At 25.6% G+C, this 15,003-nt stretch overlaps 1 protein-coding gene across 1 annotated transcript in view; it reads left to right on the forward strand.

Moving 5' to 3' along the window:
- LOC100207286 (serine/threonine-protein kinase Nek8) overlaps window positions 1-15,003 on the forward strand; it is a 65,013-nt gene that overhangs the window by 36,105 nt on the left and 13,905 nt on the right. The window contains exons 8-9 of the mRNA XM_065818571.1: window positions 4,854-4,963; window positions 5,066-5,244. Coding sequence (XP_065674643.1) covers window positions 4,854-4,963; window positions 5,066-5,244 — 289 coding nt within the window. The remainder of the gene's footprint in view (window positions 1-4,853; window positions 4,964-5,065; window positions 5,245-15,003) is intronic.

A 15,003-nucleotide genomic window follows, 5' to 3' on the forward strand; every position in this document is an offset into this window, starting at 1 on the left:
AATTTAACTGTATAAAAACGTTAACTTTTAATAACCCTTCTAATAACAAAAAATAACAACAAAGTAAGTTGAAGAAACTAAAAATAAATTCAAATTTTTCTAATTGCTACAAAAAGTAAAACAAATCCTTAAAATATTGTACAAAAGATTAAAGACAAAATTGAACCAAAAAGAAATTGCACAATAAAAAAATATTTTAACAGTCATTTTTGTTCTAGCTTCTTCTGAAAAAAAAAAAACCTAAAAAATTAGAAAAATAAAAACAACCAACAACAAACAAATGGTTATTTAAATTTTTATTTTAGTTTTTAAACAATGAACAACATTAATTCTTCTTGAAACTAAAAATTTATCAGCTCTAATTTGCTTGCAGACCTTGCTCGAAAAACCATACGGAATATAAAATAGCATATAGAAAAGCCTAGAAACTACTTTAAAATGACATAAGACAACTATTAAGTTACAGAACTAATATTAAGATAACAAAAATTATCAAAAAGAAAAGTAGACAAAATACTTCAAGTAAGTTTCAGCTAGATTGCTTTGTTTTAATTATTATAAATATTTTAAAATTAATAATAAATAATAAAATTTAAATATATTAATAATTGGTAGTAAAGTATAGAAAAACAAAATTAAATTATCAAAGGATTTTTTTAAGTTCAATATATTTACAATATTCTTGTTTTCGATATGAATTGTCAACTTTTCAAAACAAGAAATTTGTGGTAAATCTGGTAATAACTTGATACCAGTAGAAATCTAGTAATAACTTAATACCAGTACAAGTCTAGTAATAACTTGATACTAGTAAAAAATCAAACTACTTATCAATTTAAAAATGTATATTTAACAATCAGTTTTGCGGCTTTTTTTAGGAGTAAAAAAAATGATTTTGGGTTTTGGCAAATTGAACAAAAAACTGGTAAACTGGTTAGGCTTTCCACTGGTTTTCAACCCCTATTCTAGTCATTAGATATTCAGTTCGTGAAGAAAATTAGTTTGTAAACTTGCTGTGTCTGAATTTCGTCTTTTTAGATTTCTAATGTTTGTAGCTTTATGCCAAATTCTTTTAATTTTATCAATTTCTTTGATAAAGTTAAAAGAGTTTGGCATAAAGCTACAAAAAGAACTTTATATTAATGCACCATATTTAAAATTAAGTTGAATTAATGTTTTCAGGTCTGTCTCAAAGAAAAGAGTGGCATAGGGGGTGTCTAAACCCCCTAGGAAAATTTTATTCAAAAATTAGTTGGCAATTTTAGACACTAGAGTTGGTAAATTTGGATCTTTAGTGTCGCCATTGCCAACTAAAGATCCAAATGCACCATATTTAAAATAAAGTTGCACAAATGTTTTCCGGATGTTTCATTAAATATTTAACAGAGTGCTTTAATCCAAGTTTACTTTATTTCAAGTTTGTTAGAACTTTCTAAATGTTCAAATGTGTAGATTAATAGAATTACATATGCATATACATATACAATTTCATCTTTGTGGTTTTTCAATAAAAAAAAGTTGAAGCACATGATTATAAGTATTTATAAATACATATGAATAGATATTAAAGTTGTAGGTTCTGATCAAGGTGACAGTGATGATTAAGATAAGACTGAAGTTGGTTGATGTTCAAAAAGTTCTTAAAGTTAGCAAAGTTATATTGAATATCATGGACCTATCATGATATTCAATATGATTTGTAAATCACTGCAAGCAATGAAATTCAGCCAAATATTATTGAAAAGTTTGGAGAACACTGTTTAAAAATTCACCGTAGGTTCAACAGAGAATGTCCGGCAGCAAAGTGACAGCACTTTCTCTGTAAAAATTAATGGTTTCTGTAGTTTCTATTTTCCGTAGAAATCAACGGAAAAAGTCCGTTAAAAAAGAAACAGAACTTTCTTTGTAAAATTCATGGTTTCAGTATTTCATTTTTTCCGTACAAATTAACAAAGAAAGTCAGGCAGCAAAGAAACAGCACTTTTTCTGTAAAATTTATGGTTTCCGTATTTTATTTTTTCCATTTAAATCAACGGAAAAACTCTGTTATTTCAGCAAATAGACTAAAGCCAAAAATAACGCAAAAGTCAAAAATAAATTAATAGAATTTATGTTGTTATAAAAATGTAATTCGACTATTAAGAAACTACTTGTGAAACGATTAAAAATTATATATAGTACACATCAAATACAACATAAAAAAACTCAGTAGTTTTGAGTACTTTAGCCACTTACGAAACATTTAAAGAAAATCTATTTTAATCATATAGACCGTATGCAAAAAGCGCTAAGTCACAAAAATAAATTTTTGAGTTAATTCTATTTATAACTATTAGAAATAGTTTTTTTTCCATAATAATAGAAAAAAAATATTTCAATTTCTGTTGTTGCACAACTTTGAGTAGCTCAGTTTTTACTCGTTTTCTTAAATTCAATTTACTTGGACTTAGCACACTTTCCAGATGAACTCCTCATATGTTGAAGAAATACTTATTATAGTAATAATAGTTATAATAAATATAAACATAGTACAATATATTATATATATTATATAACATTTATTATTGCAAATAACATTTTATTATGATAAATTATACTATATTATAATAGTTGTTATATATATTATATTATAATAGTTATAATAAATATAAAAAAATGTCTTTTGATCTATTGATGCTCTGCCCATTCAATCAGCACTAGTTCGTTTACAAAACTCAAAACTTTTCGGTGAAGTCTCACATACTGTTTTCTACCAGTTCTTTTTTTCTCCATTTTTTTTTCTTTTTCAGAATTCATTTTTGTGATACACCTACATAATAATTAGATCAGATTAATAAATCATTATTTACAGTAAAAAAAAAAAAAAAAAAAGGTAATGTTGAAAATATTAAAAAATTGTATGTAGAGCAAGCATGTAGAGCCTACAGTTGCAGATAATCAGGATGCAGTGATATAGAAGAAAGTTTAGCGCAGAAGTAGACAAAGTTAGAGAATACATTGCAAGTAATATGAAAAAGCTATGAAGCTAAAAGTTTTGTAGATTTTGTCTAAACAAGTATGAAAGTATATCATGACAAATGACCCTGATCATTGTACTTTCAAGTTTTGGCAAAAGAGGAGCATTTTGTGGAGTAAATCCATGATTTTAGCTGGCAGCTTTTCCAGGGAACTTTGAAAACATCTATTTAATTGTCCAGCATAGTGCTGAAAGATTCAGATGTAAGTGCATTAGAAATTCATAGTTGGGTTGAAACCGGAACCAAAGAATGAACCTGAGGAAAACTTTCAATTGTAGTATTTCATTTTAAAAGACAATCAAAATTAATCAAAATGATATAAATAATATATATATACAAATACAAATAAATAATTAAACAATAATTTAACAATTATTAACATCAAAATTCCTATTCTACAGATAACTTTGTCAAAAACCACAATTTTAAATAATTTAAATATCAGATAGCGAGAATAATAATTAAGAGTTTTACATTAAATTATATATATATATATATATATATATATATATATATATATATATATATATATATATATATATATATATATATATATATATATATATATATATATGCATATATATATATATGTGTATATATATATATATATATATATATATATATATATATATATATATATATATATATATATATATATATATATATATATTATAAAAAACAAATTATTTATCTAAAATAAATACATTATCAATTGCAAATTCAAAAAATATGTCTAAATAAAATTGTAAATAAAATATTTTATTTATTTACAATGCTTTAAGATCCTTTTCTTATGAAATGAATTTTTTAAAGTTCATATTGTTTAGTGTTTCTTTTTTATATACTATAAAAACACTAAATAATATGAACTTTAAGAAAAGGTTTTTATATCATATAAATACTATTTAATATAGGAAACTAATTTCCAGAAGTACCTATCTTTAATAAATATCTATATATATTTATGACAGCATCCTAATGTAAATTAAAGGTAATTTTTTCTTTAAAAACATATAGCACTTTAAAAGTAAAACAAATATTATAATCTCTAACTTGAAGTTATATACATGTATAATATACATGTATAAGTTATATACATGTATAATTTCTCCTTGTGAAAAAAAAAAAGGCGCTCAGTAAATTACTTTACTAAAATATACTAAAATATATGGTTAAAGTCCGTAATTTAAAGTTATGGAACTTCTTTATATAAATACAGACAAAATCACATAAAATGATGTGGTTATTGCATAAGTCTTAAGAGTATAGGTAAAAGACCGTAATTTATTGAAAGCAGAATTTTACTGTAACATAACAACGAAAAAAGTCTGATAAGTACTAAAGAGTTTTTTTACAGTGAAGAAAAAAACTTTGTGAAAAAAGGACAAGAACAGTACTATTGAATTGCTTGAACATTTTTTTGGTGGTGAAAGCAGAAATAAATATAGCTTTGATTGGTATGGATATTGATTTTTATCTAACAAAAAATGAGTTTGAATTTTAGTTTACAACTTTTATACAAGCTATAAACATGAAACAAGAAAGATACCTATCTAATACAAAGCTTTTCATAAATGTTTAGTGAAAAATTAAATGCTATTAAATATAGATTATTGCTATATATCATATTGCTATATGAGCCTAAATATCATTTTTAATAATGATAAAGCATATGATACTGATATATATATATATATATATATATATATATATATATATATATATATATATTATATATATATATATTCTTTTTAATAATAACTTAAACTAAAAAACAAAATTTTAGAAAATCTGCAAATAAATTTTTTAAAGTGATATTGATTATAACTGTTTCAGCAATTTTGTAAGTTATCAAAGCAAAAAAGCATTTAACCGTAATGCAACAAGTTCTGGAAACACTTTATCAGAAAAAGAAGTTTACAGATCAAAGTCATTTACATCTTGGGGTAATTTTATTAGTGTTATAAAAACATGTGCTATATTTTTTTTTAATTTAGATCTCTTAAAGTTTTAAGAATGTAGTAATGATACTTTTAAATTTGTAATAGGTGATGAAGCTTCTAGACAGGCAGCTGAACAAACATCAGTGGTTTATTGTTGGGGAAATGGTTTGTATTTACCTACATTTCTGCCAAGTCCAGGAGCTGATCAATTTATTAAGGAAGTTTGTGTTGGAAGAACAAAAAAACTTGGTCTAACTTCAAATGGTCGAGTATTTATGTGGGAGGTTAGTTTTTTTTTGAATTATGGATCAGTTATAATTATTAAAATTCAATAAAATTTGATGAAAAAAAAATTATATATATTAAAGATATTATATATATTAGCCCCCACCATTTTAGCAATATTTTTGAAGGTTGTTATTCAAATTCTAGTGCCTTGTGATGAGTTTTATGAAATGTTTTTTTTTACTAGTTTTTTTTTTAAAATTATTTTATCTAGTTTAAAGCATTCTTTTCGTTATTTTTGTTTCAATTTAAATAGCAGAAAAAAAATTAATTTTTTAAATTGCACAGGCTAATTTAAAAATGACCATCCAGCCAGCACTTTTTTGTGCGTTGGCATTAAATTTTAAAGGCAGAAGACTGATGTATATATATACATATATATATATATGTATATACATATTTTTATATATATCTTTGTGATAAATTTGCATATATATGTATATATATACATATATATATATATATAAAATTTATTACAAAGAGATATATCTATATATATATAATATATATATATATATATATATATATATATATATATATATATATATATATATATCTTTGTGATAAATTTTTTTTTCATAAAGTTTTTTGTTACGTAGTTTTTTTTAAATTTTCAGACTTTTTTTTATTTGGTACTGACTGTATGTTTTACTCTGCTATTAACAGAAGATTGCTTCAACACTTCATTAACTTTCAAGTGCTTTTTGAATATGTCTTAGGGCTCTAGTGTTTATATACCCAGTCCTTAAATCTTCTCTTAGAACTAATTTTTATCCATTTCTTTCAACTAACTTGACACCACTCAAGATTATTTTTTTGAAATCCAAGGTTCTCAAAAACTAGCCAACTCATACTTTTTATGAATGTTTCTAGATTAGGAGTATTTCAGGGCGGTAAGCGGTCCTTGAAAATCTTGAAAACCTGGAAATGTCTTGGAATTGGATAGTTCCTGGAAAAGTCCTGGCAAAACACCCCTTTTAGCAATAAATCTTGGTAGTCCTTGAACTTTTTCTGAAATAGTTTAATATTTTGTTATCATGTTTTTACCTTATACAGAAATATTATTAATATTGCATAGATTTCAACTGAACTTATTATGTATTTTCGGAAATGCAAGAAATTTTTTGTTAACAGTTACTGTCATGTAGTAATTATTTAAAAAATATAATATATAAGTAATATAATGCCACGACAAAGTACTGTCATTTTCAAAAAGAATGGCTATACAACAAAAGTATTTTTCTTGGGTAAATTTTGTACTTTAAATTCTGAAAAAGCAAGCTATAGTTAGTGCAGAACGGATATCAATACTTTTAACATGGGAGTATCTGCCTTGGGTTCTCATCCAACTGGTAAGAAGCATAAATTTAATGCAAAGAAACATAATGCAACAGATATGTTCTTTACTTGTAGTTAATTAGTTTTTTATTTTAATTTAAGTTTTTTTACTTTTATTTAAATATGTTTTCCATTTTTTGATAAGCTTTTAGCAAATTAATTAGCTGTGTTCTATCAGTGACTTAAATAATAGTTCTTCTAATTTAAAATAATATATAAACTATAAATCAGCACAGCCTACCATTTAAGATCTTCAATATCCAGTTCTGGTTACCAAGGCAGAAATAATGTGGAGCTTGAATGTAGTTATGTCACATTTTTCTTTAAGATTGTTTAAGTTTAAATAAAATATTCAAATTCATATTCTTTGACAGCATAATAGCATCAAAGTTTGCATTAAGCAAAACAAAATGAAGTTACTTAAGTAATTTTGGATTAGTATCATACTATAGCGACCAGCTTTTTTCTGATGTCAGAGCATACCAATCTTTGTTTTGTCATATGATAAGAGTATGTGTTATCTTCAAAAATGAACAAATGAATTTCTGAGTTAGATACTGGAATTTAATTTCTAGTGTTGTAAAAGTTAGATGTATTGACTCAAATTTCCTCAGACGCCCTAATTCACAAAATTTATTTGACAAACTCATTGAAGCAACAGAGGTGTTTGTTCTTGAAAATAGGTACAACTCAGTGTTGAAGGAAAATAAGGATCAGGTAAAGATAGGCGAAGTAATCAAGAAACTTAAATTAATTGATGAAGAATTTGTAACTATAAAGAAACAGAAATTTTTTTTTGCAAAATGCAAAGTTCTTAAAACTGATGCAGATAAGTTAAGCAGAAAGAAGAAACTTCACTATCCTTAAGAAAAGCAAATTCCTTTAGAAACACAATTTTAAAAAAAGAACAATTAAAGAGCTTGATATTTCACTAAAAAAATTTGAACTATCTAAGAAGGAGATTGAATAGAAGTCTTTGATAGCCTAGTGTATCTATCTATATGTATGTATGTATATATATAAATATATATATATATATATATATATATATATATATATATATATATATATATATATATATGTATAAATATATATATATATATATATATATATATATATATACATACAATATAAAATTTTTTTAACTTGTACCATACTACACAGGGCTATATTACATCATATATTTACATTTATATATAAACATATTTTGAAGATAAATTTTTTTTTTTTTTAGTAGAGAAAAGATCAATATATCCTTGAAAACCCCAAATTATCCTTAAAAAGTCCTGGAAATATCCTGGAATTTTAAATTAGCTTTTGGCTGGCTACCCTGTATTTGTATCTTTGTATTGCTCTTTTGGCTTGCCGATATCTCTTAGAGTCAGTGTTAAACATTTTTATAGCAACACTTTCTTTAACTCTAGGTTTATCCCTTTTAGAGTTAGAGTTAAACAACAACAACAAGCTATTTATTTTCCAAAAATCATTTTTACAATAGTTTTGATAATGATAATAATAATAATATATAATACTAGTATAAGATAAAGAAAATTAATACAAATTGTAGTAATAGTAATAATAAGTATGTTTACTATTGTAATACAATAAAAAATAAAAAATAAAATATTATAATGGTAGTTAAAAACATAAATTATTTATAATAATGAGTTAATGATTTATTAGGACGGTGTCACTCATACAAAAATTTGATCAAAGGAGTGACACCAGTTTTATGTAATATAAGTAATAATAAGCAAAAACATACATTAAAACACATGGATCGTAAACACAGATTAAATCACATAAAACATACATAAAAAACAAACATGTAGAAATCATCATTTTTAGGTTTTAATAATATAAAAAAAAAAAAAAGAAAAAAAAAAAAAAAAGTACTGATGATAACAAAAAGTAAATTAAAAGAATATTTTAATAGAAAAGATAATGTCTAAAAGTTAGAATAAAAAGTTTTTCAGAATTTTTTTTTATTGATTTTGTTTAAGATGGAGTAAAGGTATTTTGGATGTAGTTTTTTGGACTTATTCAAAATGCATGCAAGGCTCTTGTTCCATTCACAGGCGCACTGATAAACTACAGAATTTTTACCATACTTCTGGGTTTTAAAAGATGGTACATTTAGTTTTCCATTGTGTATATTTCTAGTAAAGTAGGAATGTACTAGTTTACTTTCTGTGAACAAGTTTGTGATGGACCATGGTAAGTTTTTATTTAAGGAGTCAACAACAAAAAGGAGATTAGCATACTTTAATAGCGCTGGAAATGTTGGAATGAAAAGTTTTTTGAAGGACTCCGATGTATCTAATTTAATTGTTTAGAAGTTTATTAATCTAATGGATTGATGCTGGGACGATAGCAATTTGTTATGCGATAGTTTCCAGCTTAACCCTAATTTGTAATGCGATAGTTTCCAGCTTAACCCGAAACTTGACAACAATAGCTACGATAAGAATAATGTAAATGTATAGTAAATATTCTTGAAAGTAAAAACATAATGATGAAAGTAAACTTACCAACATAATGATGAATTATTAAAAGCATATTGTTAGCTCGAGTTTCTTGCTTAGTTCATCAATGTGAATATTCTTGAAAGTAAACTTACCAACATAATGATGAGTTATTGAAAGCATATTGTTAGCTCGAGTTTCTTGCTTAGTTCATCAATGTGAAAGTTCCATAAAAGATTGCCATTTGTTTTGTAATTTGTCAATTAACACACCAAGATATTTAATAACTCATGAAGGATATAGCCATTTATTATTGATTTTGATTTCAACATTTTTAAAGAAATAGTTTTTTCTCAGAGATAAAAAACAATTAGTGTTAAGACATATTAAGTTAGCATTTAACCAGTGAACTATACCTTTTAGATCAAAATTAAGATTTTTGCATAAGGAATGATAAGATTTGTTGATGTGTAAGAGATTTGTATCATCAGCAAACAGATCAACAGTATCGAAAGCTTTTTGTAAATTGACAAAAACACCACAAACAAAATGACCAGTATCAAGAGTTTTCCTGATTTTTTCTTTTATACTTATTAGTGCATGGCAAGTAGAATGTTTTGATCAAAAACCAAATTGAAAATTATTTATACGATTAAATGAGTTTAGAAAAGAGTACACTTAGAATACATAAGTTTCCCAAGAAGCTTACTAATGTTAGATAAAAGAAAAATAGGTCTGTAGTTAGTGCATGAAAGTTTAGAGCCATTTTAATATATTGGAATAAAAATAATTTCAAAATATCAGGAAATGTTCCATTTATAAATGAGGTATTAAATAGTTTAGAAAGAATATTTAAAAATTCATAGTTGAAAATTTATAAGAATGTTTGTGGGAATATTGTTTGGACCTAATGATTTTTTTGGATTCAATTTAGATATAAGAGATGAAATTTCAGGAATATTTGTTGGAGATAATAATCAACTATGTATATTTGGATATTTAAGATACTTTTAATAGTTAATGTAAGTTGAATAAATATTGGATTTGAATTTATGAGCAACATTTGTAAAAAAAGTGTTAAATGATTCAGAGATTTAAGTCAGGTCAATTATATAAGTTTCATTTTCTTGCAAACAGTTGGGGGATGATTTATTAAAGTTTTTTACATTAATTAGAGTGTTAATGCCTTTCCAAAGTTTGCAAAGATTATTTACATTTTCTGAGAAAAAATTTTTTAAATGGTTCATTTTTACTAAGTTTAATTAATGTAATTATCATATATTTATATCTTTTAAAAATACTTTCAAACTTGTTTTTATTAATAAGATCTTTAGATCTTAACATTTTTTGTTGGAAAAAATTGCGCAAATTGAAAAAAATTCCTTTGGTAATCCATGGTTTAAATCGACGTTTGAAGTTTTTGATTTGATCTAAAATCAATGTTGTTTCAGTAATGAACATTTGGAAACATGTGTTAGTATTATTGGACTTTGTTCATAACATCATTCCAGTCAATTTTTGATAAATCAGATTTAAAGTTTTCTTTATTAAAGTTTTTAAACTCCTGTTATATAAATTGTGTCTGTGTGGTATAAATAATTTATTGAAATTGGGACAAATACAAAGTTGAGGTGAATGATCAGAAACAGAAGTTGTCAAATTTCCTGAATTAATTTCATTAGCTATTAAATTAGAGAAAATATTATCAATAATTGTAGCCGTGTGATTAGTAATTGTAGTCTGCAAAGTAATAAAAGAGTGAATATTATAAAAAAGAAAATTAGTTTAAAAAATCAGACGTCGCAATGTCATTGCATCAGATTTCATCAGATCAATATTATAATCACCAAGTAAGAAAACAGATTTATTTTCAGCAGATATTTTTTGAAGTAAGACAAACATGATATTAAAAATATTGATATCCATGCAAGGGTGTCTATAAATGTAACCAACAATAATATTAGACTTTTTAGAAAAAAATAATTTCAACAAATGTGGACTCTAAACAATTAGGTGTGTAAATCATCAAATCATTTCTTCGTTTGTTTTTTAATTTTTTTTTTTAAACAGCTTTATAGCATCACTTTTGCTAACATTAAGTTATAATTTCTTGACAACTAGAGAGAAAGTAACAGTTCTCTGGTTATATATACTAAGGATGTCATTTCATAATGTTAGTGCATGTTTGGGCAATACAAGGTTTTTAATTTTAAAATTTTTTTTATATATTTCTGATTGCTTGTGAAACCATCTATGATGTCATAGGAGCTTTTAAAAGCCAAAATGTATAAAAAAAAACACCTGAAAATTTAGCATCTGAAAATAACATGTGACATGTTGTTTGCATAAAAAGAATAAGATGTTTACAGAAAAACAAAATGTGACATATTGTTTACAGAAAAAAGATTTGTTGTTGATTTGACTATATCTTTTGGCAAAAAAAAAAAAAGCTTTAAAAAATTGTCAAATTTTTTCCTTTTCAATTTGTATTTTTATAATCTTTTCTTTCACTTGATATGAACTCTTCCTCAACTTTCTTTGTCGTTCTTGGTGCACAAAAAACTAACCTTTTATATATAAATTAGCTACTAAATTTGCTTGTGGGTTTGTAATTTTTTAAAATATAATTTATTCTCTTTTATAAATACATTTTTTCATTTTTAAATCGGCTAAGATTGCTTGTGAGTTTGTATTTTTTTTATAAATTTTTTTGTTTATGCGACACAATGGTCGCAAAAGGTGACCAACGGAGCCGTCCAGTTACGTAGACCTGGGAGATGTGAAAATAAAAACAGATTGTAGGTGGTCATTGAATAAAAATAAAAATCATAAGAAAATATAAAATGTGTGGCAAGACTTTTGTGAAGTAGAAAAACAAAGAATAGACAATAAGGGGGTATGGGGAGGAACAACTAACGCTCTAGTCACTCTGAGTGTTAAACATATGCAGCAAAGAACAAATATTTGATATACTGATTTTAGAGACTATTGATGTCTACAGGTGTGATGGTGTAGTGCATTAGTATGTATCGTTTGGTCCTCTGGTCTGGTCTTGTTATGTTTTCGTTCAATTTTAAATCCGGTGAATAGAAAGCTAATCACACTCACTCCTTGCGCTTATGGGCTAGCACATCAGAGCCAGACGTAAGACCTACAAAATGGATTTCAATTGATCGAATGCACACATTAGTCACCGTAGGCCATAAGCCATCGCTCTTAGTCAAAAGAGCTACTGCCCCGTGCTGGTGTGAAATGATGTGCTATGGAGTGAGATTTTAGCTGGTGTGAAATGATGTGCTATGGAGTGAGATCCGAGCACATAGTCAGCGAGCGCTGATCCGACGTGCATTGTTGAGCTTCCGAATGAACGTGTGCGTGAGTGTTAGCGTAGCCATTAGGTTATTGAGCGCCGTAACCACATCCACCAGCGGGATAGCCTAATGTCCGTTTTGTTGTTGTAGTGTACATTGGAAGAGTTTGGGGCTCACCAGCCACAAAGAATAAATTTGTTTGTTTATGCAACACAATGGTCGCAAAAAGTGACCAACGGAGCCGTCCAGTCACGTAGATCTGGGAGATGTGAAAATAGAAGTAGATTGTAGATGATGTCATTGGGTGAGAATCATAAATGAATGTAAAGACTATTTTGTAGGAGGAAGAAAATTTTAGGACTCAGGGATTAGGTGAACAATAACTCACGCTCTCAGGGGCGTGATGGCTCTAAAAAGCCCATGCGGGATTTTTATTAAAAGGCCAATATATGCGGGATATTACCATATATGCTTTATGTAAAGGCCCATACGAAAAACAAATATATATATTTGTTTTTTGTAACTGACCTTATTCTAATAAATCATTAATACAAACCAACAAGTTGAGATAATACTATTTGTAGTTAATAATATTGTTTGTAATACTTCAAAATAAAAAATGGTAAAAACACGATGCAGCGATTACGTTTTGTTTTGATTTTCTCAAAACACAACTTTACCGCAAGCAAATACGATTAGTATTTTATTGTTTGAAGAACATAGCCTAACACAAAATTAAAAATCAAAGATTTTAATTTTTTTATTACTATATAATGATATATATTTTATTGTACAATAATATAAATTTTTTAAAATTATATATAATTATTTTTCTAAAATAAATATTGAAAATCTTGAAAATTAAGAAATTCTTTTTATTTTATGAGAAAATTCTTTTTAGTTTATGCTTTTGTTTAATTCGGTGTTGTAACTTTTTTTTAACATTTTAGGATAAACTCGCAACAGCTAAAATGCCGCTCTTAAAATAGTGCCGTTATTGACATAGTTTAAACATAAAAGTTTTTATAATGTAGTTTCATTTAGCAGTTCATCATCCTTTTTTAAATCTGTCTGAGGACAGGATATTACGGAGTGATTTCTTTATTTACATACAATAATATAAACTGTATAAAAATAAAAAACTTTATTTATTATTAAAGAAGTTTATATCTGTTTCGAAAGGTTACAAAAATGCAAAACATGAGTTCGATCCTTATTTATATAAAACTTAATTTAAAATTTAACACCAAAATATTTTTCTTAAATGAATTAAAACGCAATACAATTACTATATAGTAATTGTATTGCGATTTAATTCATTTAAGAAAAATGTTTTGGTGTTAACTTTTAAATTAAGTTAATTTAAGTCCAACAATAATAATAGCTATTATTAATGTTGGGTCTGCGGACTTTCTTAAATTTTTGTCAACATTACGATCGTTAAAAACCATTTATGGGTTCATTATTTTTCTCATGAAAAAAATATCATAATACGTTTTAAAACATCTACTTTGTTTTCAGAGCAATATTATAATTATGCAAAATACTAATATAATTGCGCTCAAAGTTGAAATCAAGTTTGAAATCAAGTGACTATTAAAATTTAATTTGTGCTAACATAAATATTTAAATGACTGTGGAATTTCTTTAAAATGTAGAAAAAATTAAAATTTGCCAAAAGGCCCATATTTAGATGAAAAAGTGAAAAGCCCATGCGGGAATCCCGCTTAGCCTCTGGGGCCACCACGCCTCTGCATGCTCTAATCATACTAAACAAATGATAAAACAATGGTCTATGAGTAAACAAGTCAATATCGATCCCCTGGTTCATTAAAGTCAACCATGGCTAAAATTATCGCACCATACAAAAACAATAAAATAAGTAGATAACAAAATATAAAGTAAAATGATAAAAAATATAAGTACGAGCAATATAAAAAGAAAAAATAGGCTAGTAAATGTGCTACTATATATGGTCTAAACTCTAGATAACAAACTGAAAACTGATAATCACCTGTGTGAGATAAAAGTATATAAATGTCGTTAATGTAACAAATTCATAATATAAAGCTCACAAAGCGCTATAATACGTGGGTGTAAGAGGTAAAAAAATGTTGGTGTAATGAATAAGAAAATAAATTTTTTTTTTCAATAAAATTGAAAAAATAACTTACAACATAATTTTTTTTAATATTAATATAAAAATATACGTGGGAGGATGAGGGTGGAAATGCAAATGAATTATTTGTACTTTATTTTATTTTACTTTTATATAAAAATTCTTTATCTTTTAAAAAATATATGTTCCGCTCCTTTAATCAGGAAATTTCTTTAATAAGGATAAAAGGCTCGATTTAATTACAAATGTCTTGACAAACACATTGCTAAATATTGTAACTTTCTGTAAAGACTAATAAGTAGAAAATAAAATATAGCAAAAACATTTGCTAAAAAATATAATCTATTTTGTACTAAAAAGTAGAAAATAAACTTTTAAATTTAAATTTAATAGTTCAGTAAACTAAGGTATGTTTCGATATAAACCTTGTGCAGACCTGTCAATCTTTAATTTACCAAACTATTAAATTTAAATTTAAAAGTTTATTTTCTACTTTTTAGTACAAAAAAGATTATATTTTTTAGC

This window comes from Hydra vulgaris, chromosome 14 (assembly GCF_038396675.1).
Source record: "Hydra vulgaris chromosome 14, alternate assembly HydraT2T_AEP".
NCBI lineage: Eukaryota > Metazoa > Cnidaria > Hydrozoa > Anthoathecata > Hydridae > Hydra > Hydra vulgaris.